This window comes from Scyliorhinus canicula, chromosome 21, assembly GCF_902713615.1.
Source record: "Scyliorhinus canicula chromosome 21, sScyCan1.1, whole genome shotgun sequence".
Lineage (NCBI taxonomy): Eukaryota > Metazoa > Chordata > Chondrichthyes > Carcharhiniformes > Scyliorhinidae > Scyliorhinus > Scyliorhinus canicula.
The window spans coordinates 7,229,288-7,244,792 of NC_052166.1; the positions used below are offsets into that span (position 1 = coordinate 7,229,288).

Below are 15,505 nucleotides of genomic sequence, written 5' to 3' on the forward strand. Positions count from 1 at the left end.
CCCCGGATTGCAGACATGGTAAATCAGATCGCCCAGTACCGCGTGTTCTCCACGGTGGATCTGAAGTCCGCATACCACCAGCTCCCAATCCGCCCGGAGGACCGCCACTACACGGCGTTCGAGGCCGATGGCCGCCTCTTCCATTTCCTCCGGGTTCCCTTTGGCGTCACGAATGGGGTCTCGGTGTTCCAACGGGCAATGGACTGAATGGTGGACCAGTACAGGCTGCGGCCCACGTTTCCGTACTTGGACAATGTCACCATCTGCGGCCATGATCAGCAGGACCACGACGCCAACCTCCACCGATTTCTCCAGACCGCCCAAAAGCTCAACCTCACCTATAACAAGGAGAAATGCGTTTCCCGCACAACCAGGCTAGCCATCCTCGGCTACGTCGTGGAAAACGGGGTCCTAGGACCCGACCCTGACCGTATGCAACCCCTTTTACAACTCCCTCTCCCTCTGTTCCAGGGCCCTCCAGAGGTGCCTCGGATTTTTTTCATACTACGCCCAGTGGGTCCCCCAGTATGCGGACAAAGCCCGCCCACTATTTAAGGCCACCCTCGTCGCTCTCGCTGCCACTCTGAACTAGGCAGGTAGGCCAGTAGCGTTCTTTTCCCGAACCCTCTCCTCTTCCGAACTTCGACACTCCTCAGTCGAAAAAAGAAGCCCAAGCCATTGTGTAAGCCGTACGGCACTGGAGGCACTACCTAGCTGGTAGGTGGTTTACCCTCATCACCGACCAAAGATCGGTTGCCTTCATGTTCGACAATTCGCAGCGGGGCAAGATCAAAAATGACAAGATCGTGAGGTGGAGGATTGAACTCTCCACCTACAATTACGATACCGTATATCGTCCTGGGAAGCTCAATGAGCCCCCAGATGCCCTGTCCCACGACACATGTACCAGCGCGCAAGACGACCGACTTCAGGCGATCCACAATGACGTCTGCCATCCAGGGGTCACCCGGCTCGCCCATTACATCAAGGCCCGCAACCTGCCCTTCTCACTGAGGAGGTTAAAGCCGTCACCAGGAATTGCTCGATCTGCGCGGAGTGCAAACCGCACTTCTATAGACCAGACAGGGCCCACTTTGTAAAGGCATCCCGGCCCTTTGAACACCTGAGCATCGATTTCAAAGGGCCCCTCCCTTCAACTAATCGCAACATTTATTTCCTCAATGTTATAGATGAATTCTCCCGTTTCCCGTTTGCCATCCCATGCCCCGATATGACCTCCCTTACAGTTATTAGAGCCCTGACAGGGCAGCATGGTGGCACAGTGGTTAGCATTGCTGCCTACGGCGCTGAGAACCCGGGTTTGAATCCCGGCCCTGGGTCACTGTCCGTGTGGAGTTTGCACATTCTCCCCGTGTCTGTGTGGGTTTCAACCCCACAACCCAAAGATGTGCAGGATAGGTAGATTGGCCACTCTAAATTGCCCCTTAATTGGAAAAAATAATTGGGTACTCTAAATTAAAATTAATTAATAAATAAATAAATAAATAAATAAAAATTAGAGCCCTGCACAGTCTTCACCCTGTTCGGGTTCCCCAACTATGTCCACAGCGACAGGGGTTCGTCCTTCATGAGCGACGAACTGCGTCAGTACCTGCTCAGTAAGGGCATCGCCTCGAGCAGGACTACCAGCTATAACCCCAGGGGGAACGGGCAGGTGGAGAGGGAGAACGCGACCGTCCTACTGACCCTACTGTCCAGGAAGCTTCCGACCTCCCACTGGCAGGAGGTCCTCCCCGATGCGCTCCATGCTATTAGGTCCCTCCTTTGTACGGCCATGAATCAGACTCCTCATGATCGCCTATTTGCCTTCCCTAGGGGAACTACCACGGGGGTCTCGCTTCCGCCCTGGTTGAGGACATAGTGCCCTGTCCTCCTCCGAAAACACGTCCGGACACATAGGGCCGACCCCCCTGGTAGAGAGGGTCCAACTCCTGCACTCGAACCCCCACTACCCGATGGCCGACAGGACACCGTTTCCCTCCGGGACCTGGCACCCGCAGGCTCTACTACCACTACCGCCGATGTACCTCCCACACTACAGCCCACCCGACTTCCCATGCCCTGCGCCACTGCGCCTATTTGCTTCCCGCGCTCCCTTCCACCCGACACACCGGTCCGCAGGAACGAAGCTCTGGAAGAACCATCCCCAGAGTTCACCCTCGGACTCGCACCGAACATCCTTCCACAGCCATCCGAAACGGCTGCAACTCCAGTGCTTCGTCGGTCGCAACGCACGATTCGGGCGCTGGACCGATTGAACTTGTAGACCTTCACCCCCGCCGGACTTGATTTTTTAACAGGGGGTGAATGTGGTGAATGTGTAACCACTATAATTCACACTGTACATTACTGTGTCCCTATGGGCTCCATCTGTGAGCCGTTGCGCGGCTCTGCCCACAGGGGGAGATGAGGAGCATGTACAGGGCCCCGCCCTCAGCTCCGCCCCCTTCAGGAAGTATAAGTGCTGCAGTCCTGCAAGACCGCCCTCAGTTCAGCACAGTCGCAGGCAGGCTCAGTTGTAAGCCGATTAAAGCCACAGTTTACTTCAACTCGTGTCTCTGGTTGAATTGATGGTCACATCAGTGTGGTAAACCACTGTAGTATATATTATGTGTATTGTGGTAAACTGCCACTGTATTATATGTAATGTGGTAAACCACTGCCTGCTGGCTCCGCCTCCCCTCGGGCTCGGTATAAAGGTGGCTGGTCTCTCCCTCCGCCCCAGTTCGGGATCAGAGGCCAGGAGGCTTTCTGTTTAGCTTATTAAAGCCTCAGTTACATTCACTGCTCGTCTTGTGTTCATTGATGGCGCATCAGGGAGACAGACAGAGAGGGGGAGACAGAAAAAAAGAGAGAGACAGCTGCGAATGGGGAGCATCACACTCCAGCGACCTCGCCAACTCAGTTAACCCAGACGTGGGACCCAGGCAAATTCTCAGGAAAAAAGGGGGCCTTTCTGGAGTGGTGGACAATAGGGGGAAAGGGACGATGAGGCTGTAGTGAAGTGGACGGGGGTGGGGGAATGTGGGGTGGGAGCGGGGGAAATGGGACAGAAAGAGTCGGCACTGACAACGGACTGAACGGTCAACACCCCGTGCGCCGTGTCGCTCTGCGATTAGCGGCTGCTCTGCACGACATCACGTCCAGAGGGATGTGCTGCCACCGGCCGACAAGACAAACGGGCAGAGAGGGAAACCTTTCTCTTCAAGTTCCGAAATCCAAACAGGCCTCTGCTCCCACCTGGTGCCGGGTGATGGTTGGTGCGAGGCTTTGCAGCGAGGGGCACTTCCATCCGACGCCTTGGCCGGGGTTGGGTGGGGTGGGGTGGGGTGGGGCCGGAGAGGAGGGGGGGGCACAAATCAGGGAGCAGGAGGGGGCCCCTCAGCCATTCGACACAATCCTGTCTGATCCAATTGTCACTTGGGACCCACATTCCCGCCGACCCCCAATAACCTTTCACCCCCCCCCCCCCCCCCCCCATCGTTAATCGAGAATCTATCCACCTTGGCCTGAAAGACTTTCACAGGTTCTGCTTCCCCGCCTTCTGAGGAAGAAAATTCCGGAGATTCCCGACCCTCTGAGAAATCGCTCCTCATCTCCGTCTGAAATGGGCGATCCCCTTATTTTTAAACAGTGACCCCCCCCCCACTCCCCCAGTTCTAGATTCACAAGAGGAAACATCCTCTCCACAGCCACCTCAGGATCTAAAATGTTTTGATCGAGTCACCTCTGAATCTTCTCAACTCCCAGTGGGATACAATCCCGGCCTGTCCAATCTTCCCTCATAACTTAGATACATAGATACATAGAACAGTACAGCACAGAACAGGCCCTTCGGCCCTCGATGTTGTGCCGAGCAATGATCACCCTACTCAAACCCACGTATCCACCCTATACCCAACAACCCCCCTTAACCTTACTTTTTAGGACACTACGGGCAATTTAGCATGGCCAATCCACCTATCCCGCACATCTTTGGACTGTGGGAGGAAACCGGAGCACCCGGAGGAAACCCACGCACACACGGGGAGGACGTGCAGACTCCACACAGACAGTGACCCAGCCAGGAATCGAACCTGGGACCCTGGAGCTGTGAAGCATTTATGCTAACCACCATGCTAAATATTTCAGAGACAATAAGGAGGGGGTGCAGCTCAACCCACTCCCCCCCCCCATCACCACCCCAAGTGGTGGGATTACAATGACTAAAGTCATGGAGGCAGAAAGGAGCGTCGATGAGTTCAGACGCCAGTGTGCCGGGATTCATTAAAACAGACAAAATAGGAGCATTGTAATCATGGCTGATTATCCAACTCAATAGTCTGATCCCGTTTCACCCCCCCCCCTCCCCCCCTCCCCCCCCCTTCCCCCCCCCTTTCCCCCATGTCCTTTGATCCCCTTCACTCCAAGTGCGATAACAAACTGCTTCTTGAATACAGGCCTCAACTTACATCCTGTGGTAGTGAATTCCACAGGCCGAGCCCTCTCTGGTCGCTGTGGACGCTGTGGTGAATGTAACATGGTAATTCACACTGTATCTTTGTAAGCGCAGTAGTGTTATCCGACCAGTAGGGGGAGTAGCTCTGGGAATGCTCAGGAGCTTGTACAGGGCTCCACCCTTGGCTCCGCCCACGACTTCTCCCCCTTGTGCTGCTGTATAAATACCCTTGTCCAGAGTCAGCCTGCAGTTCACCGAGAGTTCATCAACGGGTAACAGGCTGGCTCTGTAGTACGTAGATTAAAGCCTATATTCATATCGGAAAACACGTGTCTGGTGAATTGGTGGTTCCATCAGACGCCAAATTAGCAGGTTATCCCAGACATGCAGAATAAACTAGTGCCTGGTTTGTATCTGAAGTGAGAGGTGAAGCTCCAAAACCTTTTTCCCCATCTTGGTCTTAAATGGTCTACCCCGTATCCTTACGCTGTGACCCCTGACGTCTGGACACCCGCACCTGAACATTCTTCTTGTTTCTACCCTGTCTTGTCCTGTTAAAATTTAAAATCTCAATATGAGATTCCACCCCCCCTCTCATTCTTCTGAACTCCAGTGAATACAATCCTAACCACTTCAATCTCTGCTCATACGTCAGTCCCATCATTCTGGAATCAGTCTGGTAAACCTTCGCTGCACTCCCCCAAGAGCAAGAACATCCTTTCTCAGACTAGGAGACCAAAACCGCACACAATATTCCGGGTGTGGCCTCACCAAGGCCCTGTATAATTGCAGCAAGACATCCCAGCTCCTGCACTCGAATCCTTTCACTAGGAAGGCCAACATACCATTAGCCTTCTTTACCGCCTGCTGTAGCTGCATGCTTACCTTCAGTGACTGGTGTACGAAGACACCCAGGTCCCGTTGCACATTCCCTTCTCCTAATTTATAGCCATTCAGACAATAGTCTGCCTTCCCGTTTTTGCTACCAAAGTGGATGACGCTGCATTTATCCAAATTAGACCTCATCTGCCATTCATTTGCCCACTCACCCAACTTGTCCAAATCACACTGAAGAATCTCTGCATCCTCCTCACAGCTCACCCTCCCACCCAGCTTTGTGTCATCTGCAAATTTGGAGATGTTACATTTCGTACCTTCATCGAAATCATAGAATCATCATAGAATTTACAGTGCAGAACGAGGCCATTCAGCCCATCGAGTCTGCACCGGCCCTTGGAAAGAGCACCCTACCTAAGCCAACACTGCCACCCTATCCCCGTAACCTAGTAACGCCACCAAATCTTTTTGGACACTAAGGGCAATTTATCATGGCCGATCAACCTAAACTGCACATCTTTGGGAGGAAACCGGAGCACCCGGAGGAAACCCACGCAGACACGGGGGGAAAGTGCAGACTCCGCACAGACAGTGACCCAAGCCAGGAATCGAACCTGTGATCCTGGAGCTGTGAAGCAACTGTGCTAACCAATGTGCTACCGTGTCACCCATTAACGTATATTATGAATAGCTAGGGTGCCAACCCGATTCCGGCAGGACTCCACTAGCCACTGTCTGCTATTTTGAGAAAGACCTGATTTTTCCTGGTCTTTGTTTCCTGTCTGCTAACCATTTTTCTATCCATCTCAATAAATTACCCCTCATCCCAATCGCTTAAATTTTTGTCAGGACAAGGGGGTAGTTCAAGGTGATAGTACCAGAGGACAGTGCCAAGGCAGTGTCAATGGACAATGCCAGGGAGATGTCAAGGGACTTTGCCAGGGTGCAGTGTCAGGGGGCCAGGGTGCAGTGTCAGGGGGCTGTGCCAGAGGGCAGTGTCACAGGGCGATGCCAGGGGGCAGTGTCAGAGGGCAGAGCCAGATGGCAGTGTCAGGGGGCAGTGACAGGGGGCAGTGTCAGAGGGCGGAGCCAGGGGGCAGTGTCAGAGGGCGGAGCCAGGGGGCAGTGTCAGGGAGCAGTGCCGAATGGCAGTGTCAAGGGGTGGTGCCAGGATTCAGTGTCCAGTGTGAGTGGACAGTGGATTCAGTGACCAGTCTGAGTGGACAGGATTCAGTGTCCAGTCTGAGTGGACAGTGGATTCAGTGACCAGTCTGAGTGGACAGGATTCAGTGTCCAGTCTGAGTGGACAGTGGATTCAGTGACCAGTCTGAGTGGACAGGATTCAGTGTCCAGTCTGAGTGGACAGTGGATTCAGTGACCAGTCTGAGTGGACAGGATTCAGTGTCCAGTCAGAGTGGACAGTGGATTCAGTGACCAGTCTGAGTGGACAGTGGATTCAGTGTCTTGTCTGAGTGGACAGGATTCAGTGTCCAGTTTGAGTGGACAGTGGATTCAGTGTCCAGTCTGAGCGGACAGGATTCAGTGTCCAGTCTGAGTGGACAGGATTCAGTGTCCAGTCTGAGTGGACAGTGGATTCAGTGTCCAGTCTGAGTGGACAGGATTCAGTGTCCAGTCTGAGTGGAAAGTGGATTCAGTGTTCTGTCTGAGTGGACAGGATTCAGTGTCCAGTCTGAGTGGACAGTGGATTCAGTGTCCAGTGTGAGTGGACAGTATTCAGTGTCCAGTCTGAGTGGACAGTGGATTCAGTGTCCAATCTGTGGATTCAGTGACCAGTCAGTGGACAGTGGATTCAGTGTCCAGTCTGTGGATTCAGTGTTCAGTCTGAGTGGACAGAATTCAGTGTCCCGTCTGAGTAGGCAGTGGATTCAGTGTCCAGTCTGAGTGGACAGGATTCAGTGTCCAGTCTGAGTGGACAGTGGATTCAGTGTCCAGTCTGAGTGGACAGGATTCAGTGTCCAGTCTGAGTGGACAGTGGATTCAGTGTCCAGTCTGAGTGGACAGTGGATTCAGTGTCCAATCTGTGGATTCAGTGATCAGTCAGTGGATTCAGTGTCCAGTCTGAGTGGACAGGATTCAGTGCCCAGTCAGAGTGGACAGTGAATTCAGTGTCCAGTCAGAGTGGACAGGATTCAGTGTCCAGTCAGAGTGGACAGTGAATTCAGAGACCAGTCTGAGTGGACAGTGGATTCAGTGTCCAGTCAGAGTGGACAGGATTCAGTGTCCCGTCTGAGTAGACAGTGGATTCAGTGTCCAGTCTGAGTGGACAGGATTCAGTGTCCCGTCTGAGTAGACAGTGGATTCAGTGTCCAATCTGCGGATTCAGTGATCAGTCAGTGGATTCAGTGTCCAGTCGGTGGATTCAGTGTCCAGTCTGAGTGGACAGAATTCAGTGTCCAGTCTGAGTGGACAGGATTCAGTGTCCCGTCTGAGTAGACAGTGGATTCAGTGTCCAGTCAGAGTGGACAGGATTCAGTGTCCAGTCAGAGTGGACAGTGAATTCAGAGACCAGTCTGAGTGGACAGTGGATTCAGTGTCCAGTCAGAGTGGACAGTGTAGGGAGTTCATTTATCCAAGATGGCCGTTGCTGTGTGAATGACTGCATTAAAAATGGCCGCCACGAACCTCTTGGAGTTGGATGCGGGGGAAACGACTGGATCAAAGATGGCCGCAGAAGAAGCACGGCTTTGCTAAAGATGGCCGCCTGCGAGCAGTGCCGCGACCGGGCGACTGCCTTGATCAAAGATGGCCACAAAGAGAATGATCTCGATCAACGATTGGCCGAGGGGGAGGACATTGACTCTGTGATTAAAAAGCCGCGGGCGGACCAATGCCTTGATCAAAGATGGCCGCGAAAGTTTGGCTTCGTTTGCCGTTTTCCTGGGTGGGGGAGAAGTTAAAGATGGCCGCCGCGAGTGGTTGACTTGACTAAAGATGGTCGCGGCGGATGGGCGGGCTGGGAGTGACTTGATAAAAAATGGCCGCTAGTTCCGAGGAGCTGTAACTGTCCCGCCCGCTGACCGTGCAGTGAGCGAGGGTCAGTGTCCGGGGAGGGTCAGTGTCCGGGCAGTGGTGTGAATGCAGCAGCCGCCACCATCATGGGGGGAGGACACCAACCCCATCAGTGTGATCCTGGTCAGCTCCGGCAGCCGAGGCAACAAACTCCTCTTCAGATTCCCCTTCCAACTGCAGCAGGAGCAGCAAGGAGCTCAGAGCAGTAAGTGGGAGCTCCGTGACCGTCCTCCACAGAGTCAGAATGACCCTCACAAAACACCCTCCACAGACTCTCCCTCCACCGGGTCACCCTCCACAGAGTCTCCCTCCACAGAGTCACCCTCACCCTCCACAGAGTCACCCTCACCCTCCACAGAGTCACCCTCACCCTCCACAGTCACCCTCCACAGAGTCACCCTCACCCTCCACAGTGTCACCCTCACCCTCCACAGAGTCACCCTCACCCTCCACAGTGTCACCCTCACCCTCCACAGAGTCACCCTCACCCTCCACAGAGTCACCCTCACCCTCCACAGAGTCACCCTCACCCTCCACAGAGTCACCCTCACCCTCCACAGAGTCACCCTCACCCTCCACAGAGTCACCCTCGCCCTCCACAGAGTCACCCTCGCCCTCCACAGAGTCACCCTCGCCCTCCACAGAGTCACCCTCGCCCTCCACAGAGTCACCCTCGCCCTCCACAGAGTCACCCTCACCCCCCACAGAGTCACCCTCACCCTCCACAGTCACCCTCGCCCTCCACAGAGTCACCCTCGCCCTCCACAGAGTCACCCTCGCCCTCCACAGAGTCACCCTCGCCCTCCACAGAGTCACCCTCGCCCTCCACAGAGTCACCCTCACCCCCCACAGAGTCACCCTCACCCTCCACAGTCACCCTCGCCCTCCACAGAGTCACCCTCACCCTCCACAGGATCCCCCTCACCCACCACAATGTCACCCTCACAAAACAGCCATAATACCATCACCCTGAAACATCAGTCCCCGTCAGAATCATCTTCACAAAACACCCTCCATAGTTTCACCCTGTCAGAATCGCGCTCACAATGCACCCTCAATAACCTCACCCCATCAAACTCGCCTAATAATCACAACCCTGTCAAAATCACTCCTTGAAATCACCCATAATAACATCACCATGTCAAGCCTCCCCCTGAATAATCTCACCACGTCAAAATCACCCTCCACAGTGTCACCCCTGTCAAAATCACCCTTCACAGTGTCACCCGTCACAATCACCTTCCAGAATGTCACCTCCTGTCAAAATCGCCCTCAATAATTGTACCTCTTGACAAAATCACCCTCAATAATTGTACCTCTTGACATAATTCACCCTCAATAATTGTACCTCCTGTCAAACTCACCCTGAATAATCTCACCTCCCATCAAAATCACCCTCCATAATGTCACCTGCTGTCAAAATCACCCTAAATAATGTCGTCACCTTTCAAAATCTCCCTCAGTACTGACCCTCAGACAGTACAGAGCTCCCTCAGCACGAGCCCTCAGACAGCGCGGCGCTCCCTCAGCACTGACCCTCAGACAGTGCGGCGCTCCCTCAGCACTGACCTTCCAACAGCGCGGCGCTCCCTCAGCACTGACCCTCCAACAGCGCGGCGCTCCCTCAGCACTGACCTTCAGACAGCGCAGCGCTCCCTCAGCACTGACCCTCCAACAGCGCGGCGCTCCCTCAGCACTGACCATCCGACAGCGCATCGCTTCCTCAGCACTGACCCTCCGATAGTGCGGTGCTCCCTCAGCACTGACCCACCTACAGTGCAGCACTCCTTCAGCACTGACCCTCGACAGTTCGGTGCTCCCTCAGCACTGACCCTCTGATAGTGCGGCGCTCCCTCAGCACTGACCCTCTGACAGTGCGGCGCTCCCTCAGCACTGAGCCTCTGACAGTGCAGCACTCCCTCATCACTTACCCTCCGACAGTGCAGCGCTCCCTCAGCACTAACCCTCCAATAGTGCGGCGCTCCCTCAGCACTGACCCTCTGACAGCACATCGCTTCCTCAGCACTGACCCTCCGATAGTGCGGCGCTCCCTCAGCACTGACCATCCGACAGCGCATCGCTTCCTCAGCACTGACCCTCCGATAGTGCGGCGCTCCCTCAGCACTGACCTTCCAACAGCGCGGCGCTCCCTCAGCACTGACCCTCCAACAGCGCGGCGCTCCCTCAGCACTGACCTTCAGACAGCGCAGCGCTCCCTCAACACTGACCCTCCAACAGCGCGGCGCTCCCTCAGCACTGACCATCCGACAGCGCATCGCTTCCTCAGCACTGACCCTCCGATAGTGCGGTGCTCCCTCAGCACTGACCCACCTACAGTGCAGCACTCCTTCAGCACTGACCCTCGACAGTTCGGTGCTCCCTCAGCACTGACCCTCTGATAGTGCGGCGCTCCCTCAGCACTGAGCCTCTGACAGTGCAGCACTCCCTCATCACTTACCCTCCGACAGTGCAGCGCTCCCTCAGCACTAACCCTCCAATAGTGCGGCGCTCCCTCAGCACTGACCCTCTGACAGCACATCGCTTCCTCAGCACTGACCCTCCGATAGTGCGGCGCTCCCTCAGCACTGACCATCCGACAGCGCATCGCTTCCTCAGCACTGACCCTCCGATAGTGCGGTGCTCCTTCAGCACTGACCCTCGACAGTTCGGTGCTCCCTCAGCACTGACCCTCCGACAGTGTGGCGCTCCCTCAGCACTGACCCTCTGACAGTGCGGCGCTCCCTCAGCACTGACCCTCTGACAGTGCTGCGCTCCCTCAGCACTGACCCTCTGACAGTACGGCGCTCCCTCAGCACTGACCCTCTGACAGTACGGCGCTCCCTCAGCACTGACCCATCAACAGTTCGGTGCTCCTTCAGCACTGATCCTCCGACAGTTCGGTGCTCCCTCAGCACTGATCCTCCGACAGTGCGGCACTCCCTCAGCACTGACCCTCCGACAGTGCTGCGCTCCCTCAGTGCTGCACCGATGAGTTTTGACCTGTTGCTTTGTGCCCTGTTATCTGGGATGAGATTGAACACATCGCTTTATTTTGACTCTGAGAGGAGAGGGACGGCCATCTGGCCACAGCAGATGCAAAGTTGCTCGACCTTATTTATCCTGTTGTTGTCTGTAACACTCTGTCACCTTGCTTCCCACAGGCAAGCCCAGCAGTCCCTATGCCTTACACAGCACGGTGGAGAATGTGGAGGACCACGATGGTGACTCGAGGTGAGTGCAGGCGCTGATGGCAGCTGGGACTCGCAGACTGACTGTGAGCAGCATCGGGTCACCGTTCACCCACTGAGAGACTCTGAGGATCCACTTTCTAGTCATTCTTTTCCCACCCTCTAGGGACATGGGCAAGCTGGGTTTCGGCATGAATTGTTCTCATCCAGAGAAGGTTATGCCGGGGGGGAGGGGTTTAGGGGGCGGAGGGGGGGGGGGAAGATTTACTCGAGGCTTTCACAATCGAGAGGGGGGTTTCAATCGAGTAAATGAGGCAAAGATCTTTCACAGCGGCAGGAAGGACAGGAACCGGAGAGGGCACCTCGATTAGATTCCAGTCTGTAACTCACTCCCGGGTATCTGTTATTCTATATATAAACCACCCCTGAACCCCTCGATTAGATTCCAGTCTGTAACTCACTCCCGGGTATCTGTTATTCTATATATAAACCACCCCAAACCCCTCGATTAGATTCCAGTCTGTAACTCACTCCCGGGTATCTGTTATTCTATATATAAACCCCCCAAACCCCTCGATTAGATTCCAGTCTGTAACTCACTCCCGGGTATCTGTTATTCTATATATAGACCATCCTGAACCCCTCGATTAGATTCCAGCCTGTAACTCACTCCCGGGTATCTGTTATTCTATATATAAACCACCCCGAACCCCTCGATTAGATTCCAGTCTGTAACTCACTCCTGGGTATCTGTTATTCTATATATAAACCACCCTGAACCCCTCATTAGATTCCAGTCTGTAACTCACTCCCAGGTATCTGTTATTCTATATATAAACCACCCTGAACCTCTCGATTAGATTCCAACCGTAACTCACTCCCGGGTATCTGTTATTCTATATATAAACCACCCTGAACCTCTCGATTAGATTCCAACCGTAACTCACTCCCGGGTATCTGTTATTCTATATATAAACCAACCTGAACCCCTTGATTAGATTCCTGTCTGTAACTCACTCCCGGGTATTTGTTATTCTATATATAAACCACCCTGAACCTCTCGATTAGATTCCAGTCTGTAACTCACTCCCGGGTATCTGTTAGAAACCACCCCGAACCCCTCGATTAGATTCCAGTCTGTAACTCACTCCCATCTATCCGTTATTCTATATATAAACCACCCTGAACCCCTCGATTAGATTCCAGTCTGTAACTCACTCCCGGGTATCTGTTATTCTATATATAAACTACCCTGAACCCCTCGATTAGATTCCAGTCTGAGAAAATCCTGTTAAAGCACTGGGTTTTGTGATCTAGAATGTGCTGCCTGGATACTGTGTGGCCGCAGATTGAGTAGGATGTCCTTTGGTGGGAGGGAAATCTGCCCTTCCCAGCCGGCCTGGCCTACTCCTTTGTCTTGGCAGTAAGGGCAGCAGGGTAACATGGTGGTTAGCATAAATGCTTCACAGCTCCAGGGTCCCAGGTTCGATTCCCGGCTGGGTCACTGTCTGTGCGGAGTCTGCACGTCCTCCCCCTGTGTGCGTGGGTTTCTTCCGGGTGCTCCGGTTTCCTCCCACAGTCCAAAGATGTGCGGGTTAGGTGGATTGGCCATGCTAAATTGCCCGTAGTGTCCTAATAAAAGTAAGGTTAAGGGGGGGGGTTGTTGGGTTACGAGTAGGGTGATCATGGCTCGGCACAACATTGAGGGCCGAAGGGCCTGTCCTGTGCTGTACTGTTCTATGTTCTATGTACTCCAGACCTGGCAGAATGATTTGGTCGATTCTCAACTGCCCCTCTGCAATGGCCCCAGCGAGACGCTGTGTTCAAGGCGGCAATTATGGACCGTCAACAAATGCTGGTCTTTGCCCAGCGATTCCGACGACCCATGGGAGGCAGTGCCGGAGTGGGGGTAAGCGTTTCGCCCACTGATCAGGGACTGGCAGGGATGGGTGACAACCTCTGCAGCGGAGATGCTGAATTCCCTTTGGAAGGGGTGATGTGTGCCCCTCATGATGTTGGTTCCAGGCGCCAGGTGGGTTAGGTGCCCTCTTGACACACCTTTAGTCTCTCATCTCCTTGGGGGAAATCTGCTGCTTTCTGTCTCCATTGCTTTGGCAGCAACTCACCCTCCCCTTCGACAGAAACAGGGCAAACGTTACGATGCCACCTCACAGCGAAACTGTGACTACTGACAGCAGCCAAATGTAACCACTCCGAGGAACGCGCGGCAGCTTTGATTTCATTACCACCTCCCCATCTGCCGTGCTACAGATACCAACACCCCTCTCGGAAGCCCAGCGCCTGATAGCGAGTCTGCACACCCTCTCGCTGTGAGAAATCTGCTGTGTCTGCCCGTATGTGTCCCTCTCCACCTGTGTGAGCCTGTATGTATCTGTGTGTCCGTCTGCCCATGTGTGTATCTGTCAGTGTCTGCATGTCGATCTGTGTGGCCCTGTCCTCCCATTCCCCGGGGTCTGGCCACCCCGGCATATGGTCCATGTGTGTGCGTGTCCATCCATCCACGTGTGTGCGTGTCCATCCATCCACGTGTGTGCGTGTCCATCCATCCACGTGTGTGTGTCCATCCATCCATCCACGTGTGTGTCCATCCATCCATGTGTGTGTGTGTCCATCCATCCATGTGTGTGTGTGTCCATCCATCCATGTGTGTGTGTGTCCATCCATCCATGTGTGTGTGTGTCCATCCATCCATGTGTGTGTGTCCATCCATCCATGTGTGTGTGTGTCCATCCATCCATGTGTGTGTGTGTCCATCCATCCATGTGTGTGTGTGTCCATCCATCCATGTGTGTGTGTGTCCATCCATCCATGTGTGTGTGTGTCCATCCATCCATGTGTGTGTGTGTCCATCCATCCATGTGTGTGTGTGTCCATCCATCCATGTGTGTGTGTGTCCATCCATCCATGTGTGTGTGTGTCCATCCATCCATGTGTGTGTGTCCATCCATCCATGTGTGTGTGTGTCCATCCATCCACGTGTGTGTGTGTGTCCATCCATCCACGTGTGTTTGTGTGTCCATCCATCCACGTGTGTGTGTGTCCATCCATGTGTGTGTGTGTCCATCCATCCATGTGTGTGTGTGTCCATCCATCCATGTGTGTGTGTGTCCATCCATCCATGTGTGTGTGTGTCCATCCATCCACGTGTGTGTGTGTCCATCCATCCACGTGTGTGTGTGTCCATCCGTCCACGTGTGTGTGTGTGTGTCCATCCGTCCACGTGTGTGTGTGTGTGTGTCCATCCGTCCACGTGTGTGTGTGTCCATCCGTCCATGTGTGTGTGTGTGTCCATCCGTCCACGTGTGTGCGAGTCCATCCATCCACGTGTGTGCGTGTCCATCCATCCACGTGTGTGCGTGTCCATCCATCCACATGTGTGCGTGTCCATCCATCCACGTGTGTGCGTGTCCATCCATCCACGTGTGTGCGTGTCCATCCATCCATGTGTGTGCGTGTGCGTGCGGGTCCTTGTGAGACCATTAGAAGCTTCTGCAAGGCCACTTGTTCTCCCTGACTGAGGGAAACATCGAAAGCCACAATAAGTCGGTTCCAGCGTTCTGAAGAAAGATTGAACGGATGGATGTGATTGTCCGGGGTATTATTTTCTTGTCTCTATTGTTTCGATGTGTTGTCCAATCTGTTCTGTTTTTGACCATGTTGCCCCTTTCAGAGAAGCGTCTCCTCTCACTGACGAAGAGTTGGTAGCCGGGTAAGGAGTCATCCCTCTCAGCATCCTCTCACCGTGCTGCCTTTATGCTCACACCTGCTCTCTCCTCACCTTCTCACAGTTTCTCCTGCTAGGGTGCTCAACTTTTGCCTCTCTCTCTCTCTGTCTCTCTCTCTGTCTCTCTGTCTGTCTCTCTGTCTGTCTCTCTGTCTGTCTCTCTGTCTGTCTCTCTGTCTGTCTCTCTGTCTGTCTCTCTGTCTGTCTCTCTGTCTGTCTCTCTGTCTGTCTCTCTGTCTGTCTCTC

At 54.0% G+C, this 15,505-nt stretch overlaps 1 protein-coding gene across 1 annotated transcript; it reads left to right on the top strand.

The window, feature by feature from the left end:
- Positions 1-8,242: 8,242 nt before the first annotated feature.
- On the top strand, positions 8,243-15,390 carry nprl3 (NPR3-like, GATOR1 complex subunit). The gene is made up of 3 exons (XM_038782118.1): positions 8,243-8,531; positions 11,488-11,557; positions 15,206-15,390. The coding sequence occupies exons 1-3, from the start codon at positions 8,393-8,395 to the stop codon at positions 15,246-15,248; spliced, it is 252 nt and encodes an 83-aa protein (XP_038638046.1). The 5' UTR covers positions 8,243-8,392; the 3' UTR covers positions 15,249-15,390.
- Positions 15,391-15,505: the final 115 nt, after the last annotated feature.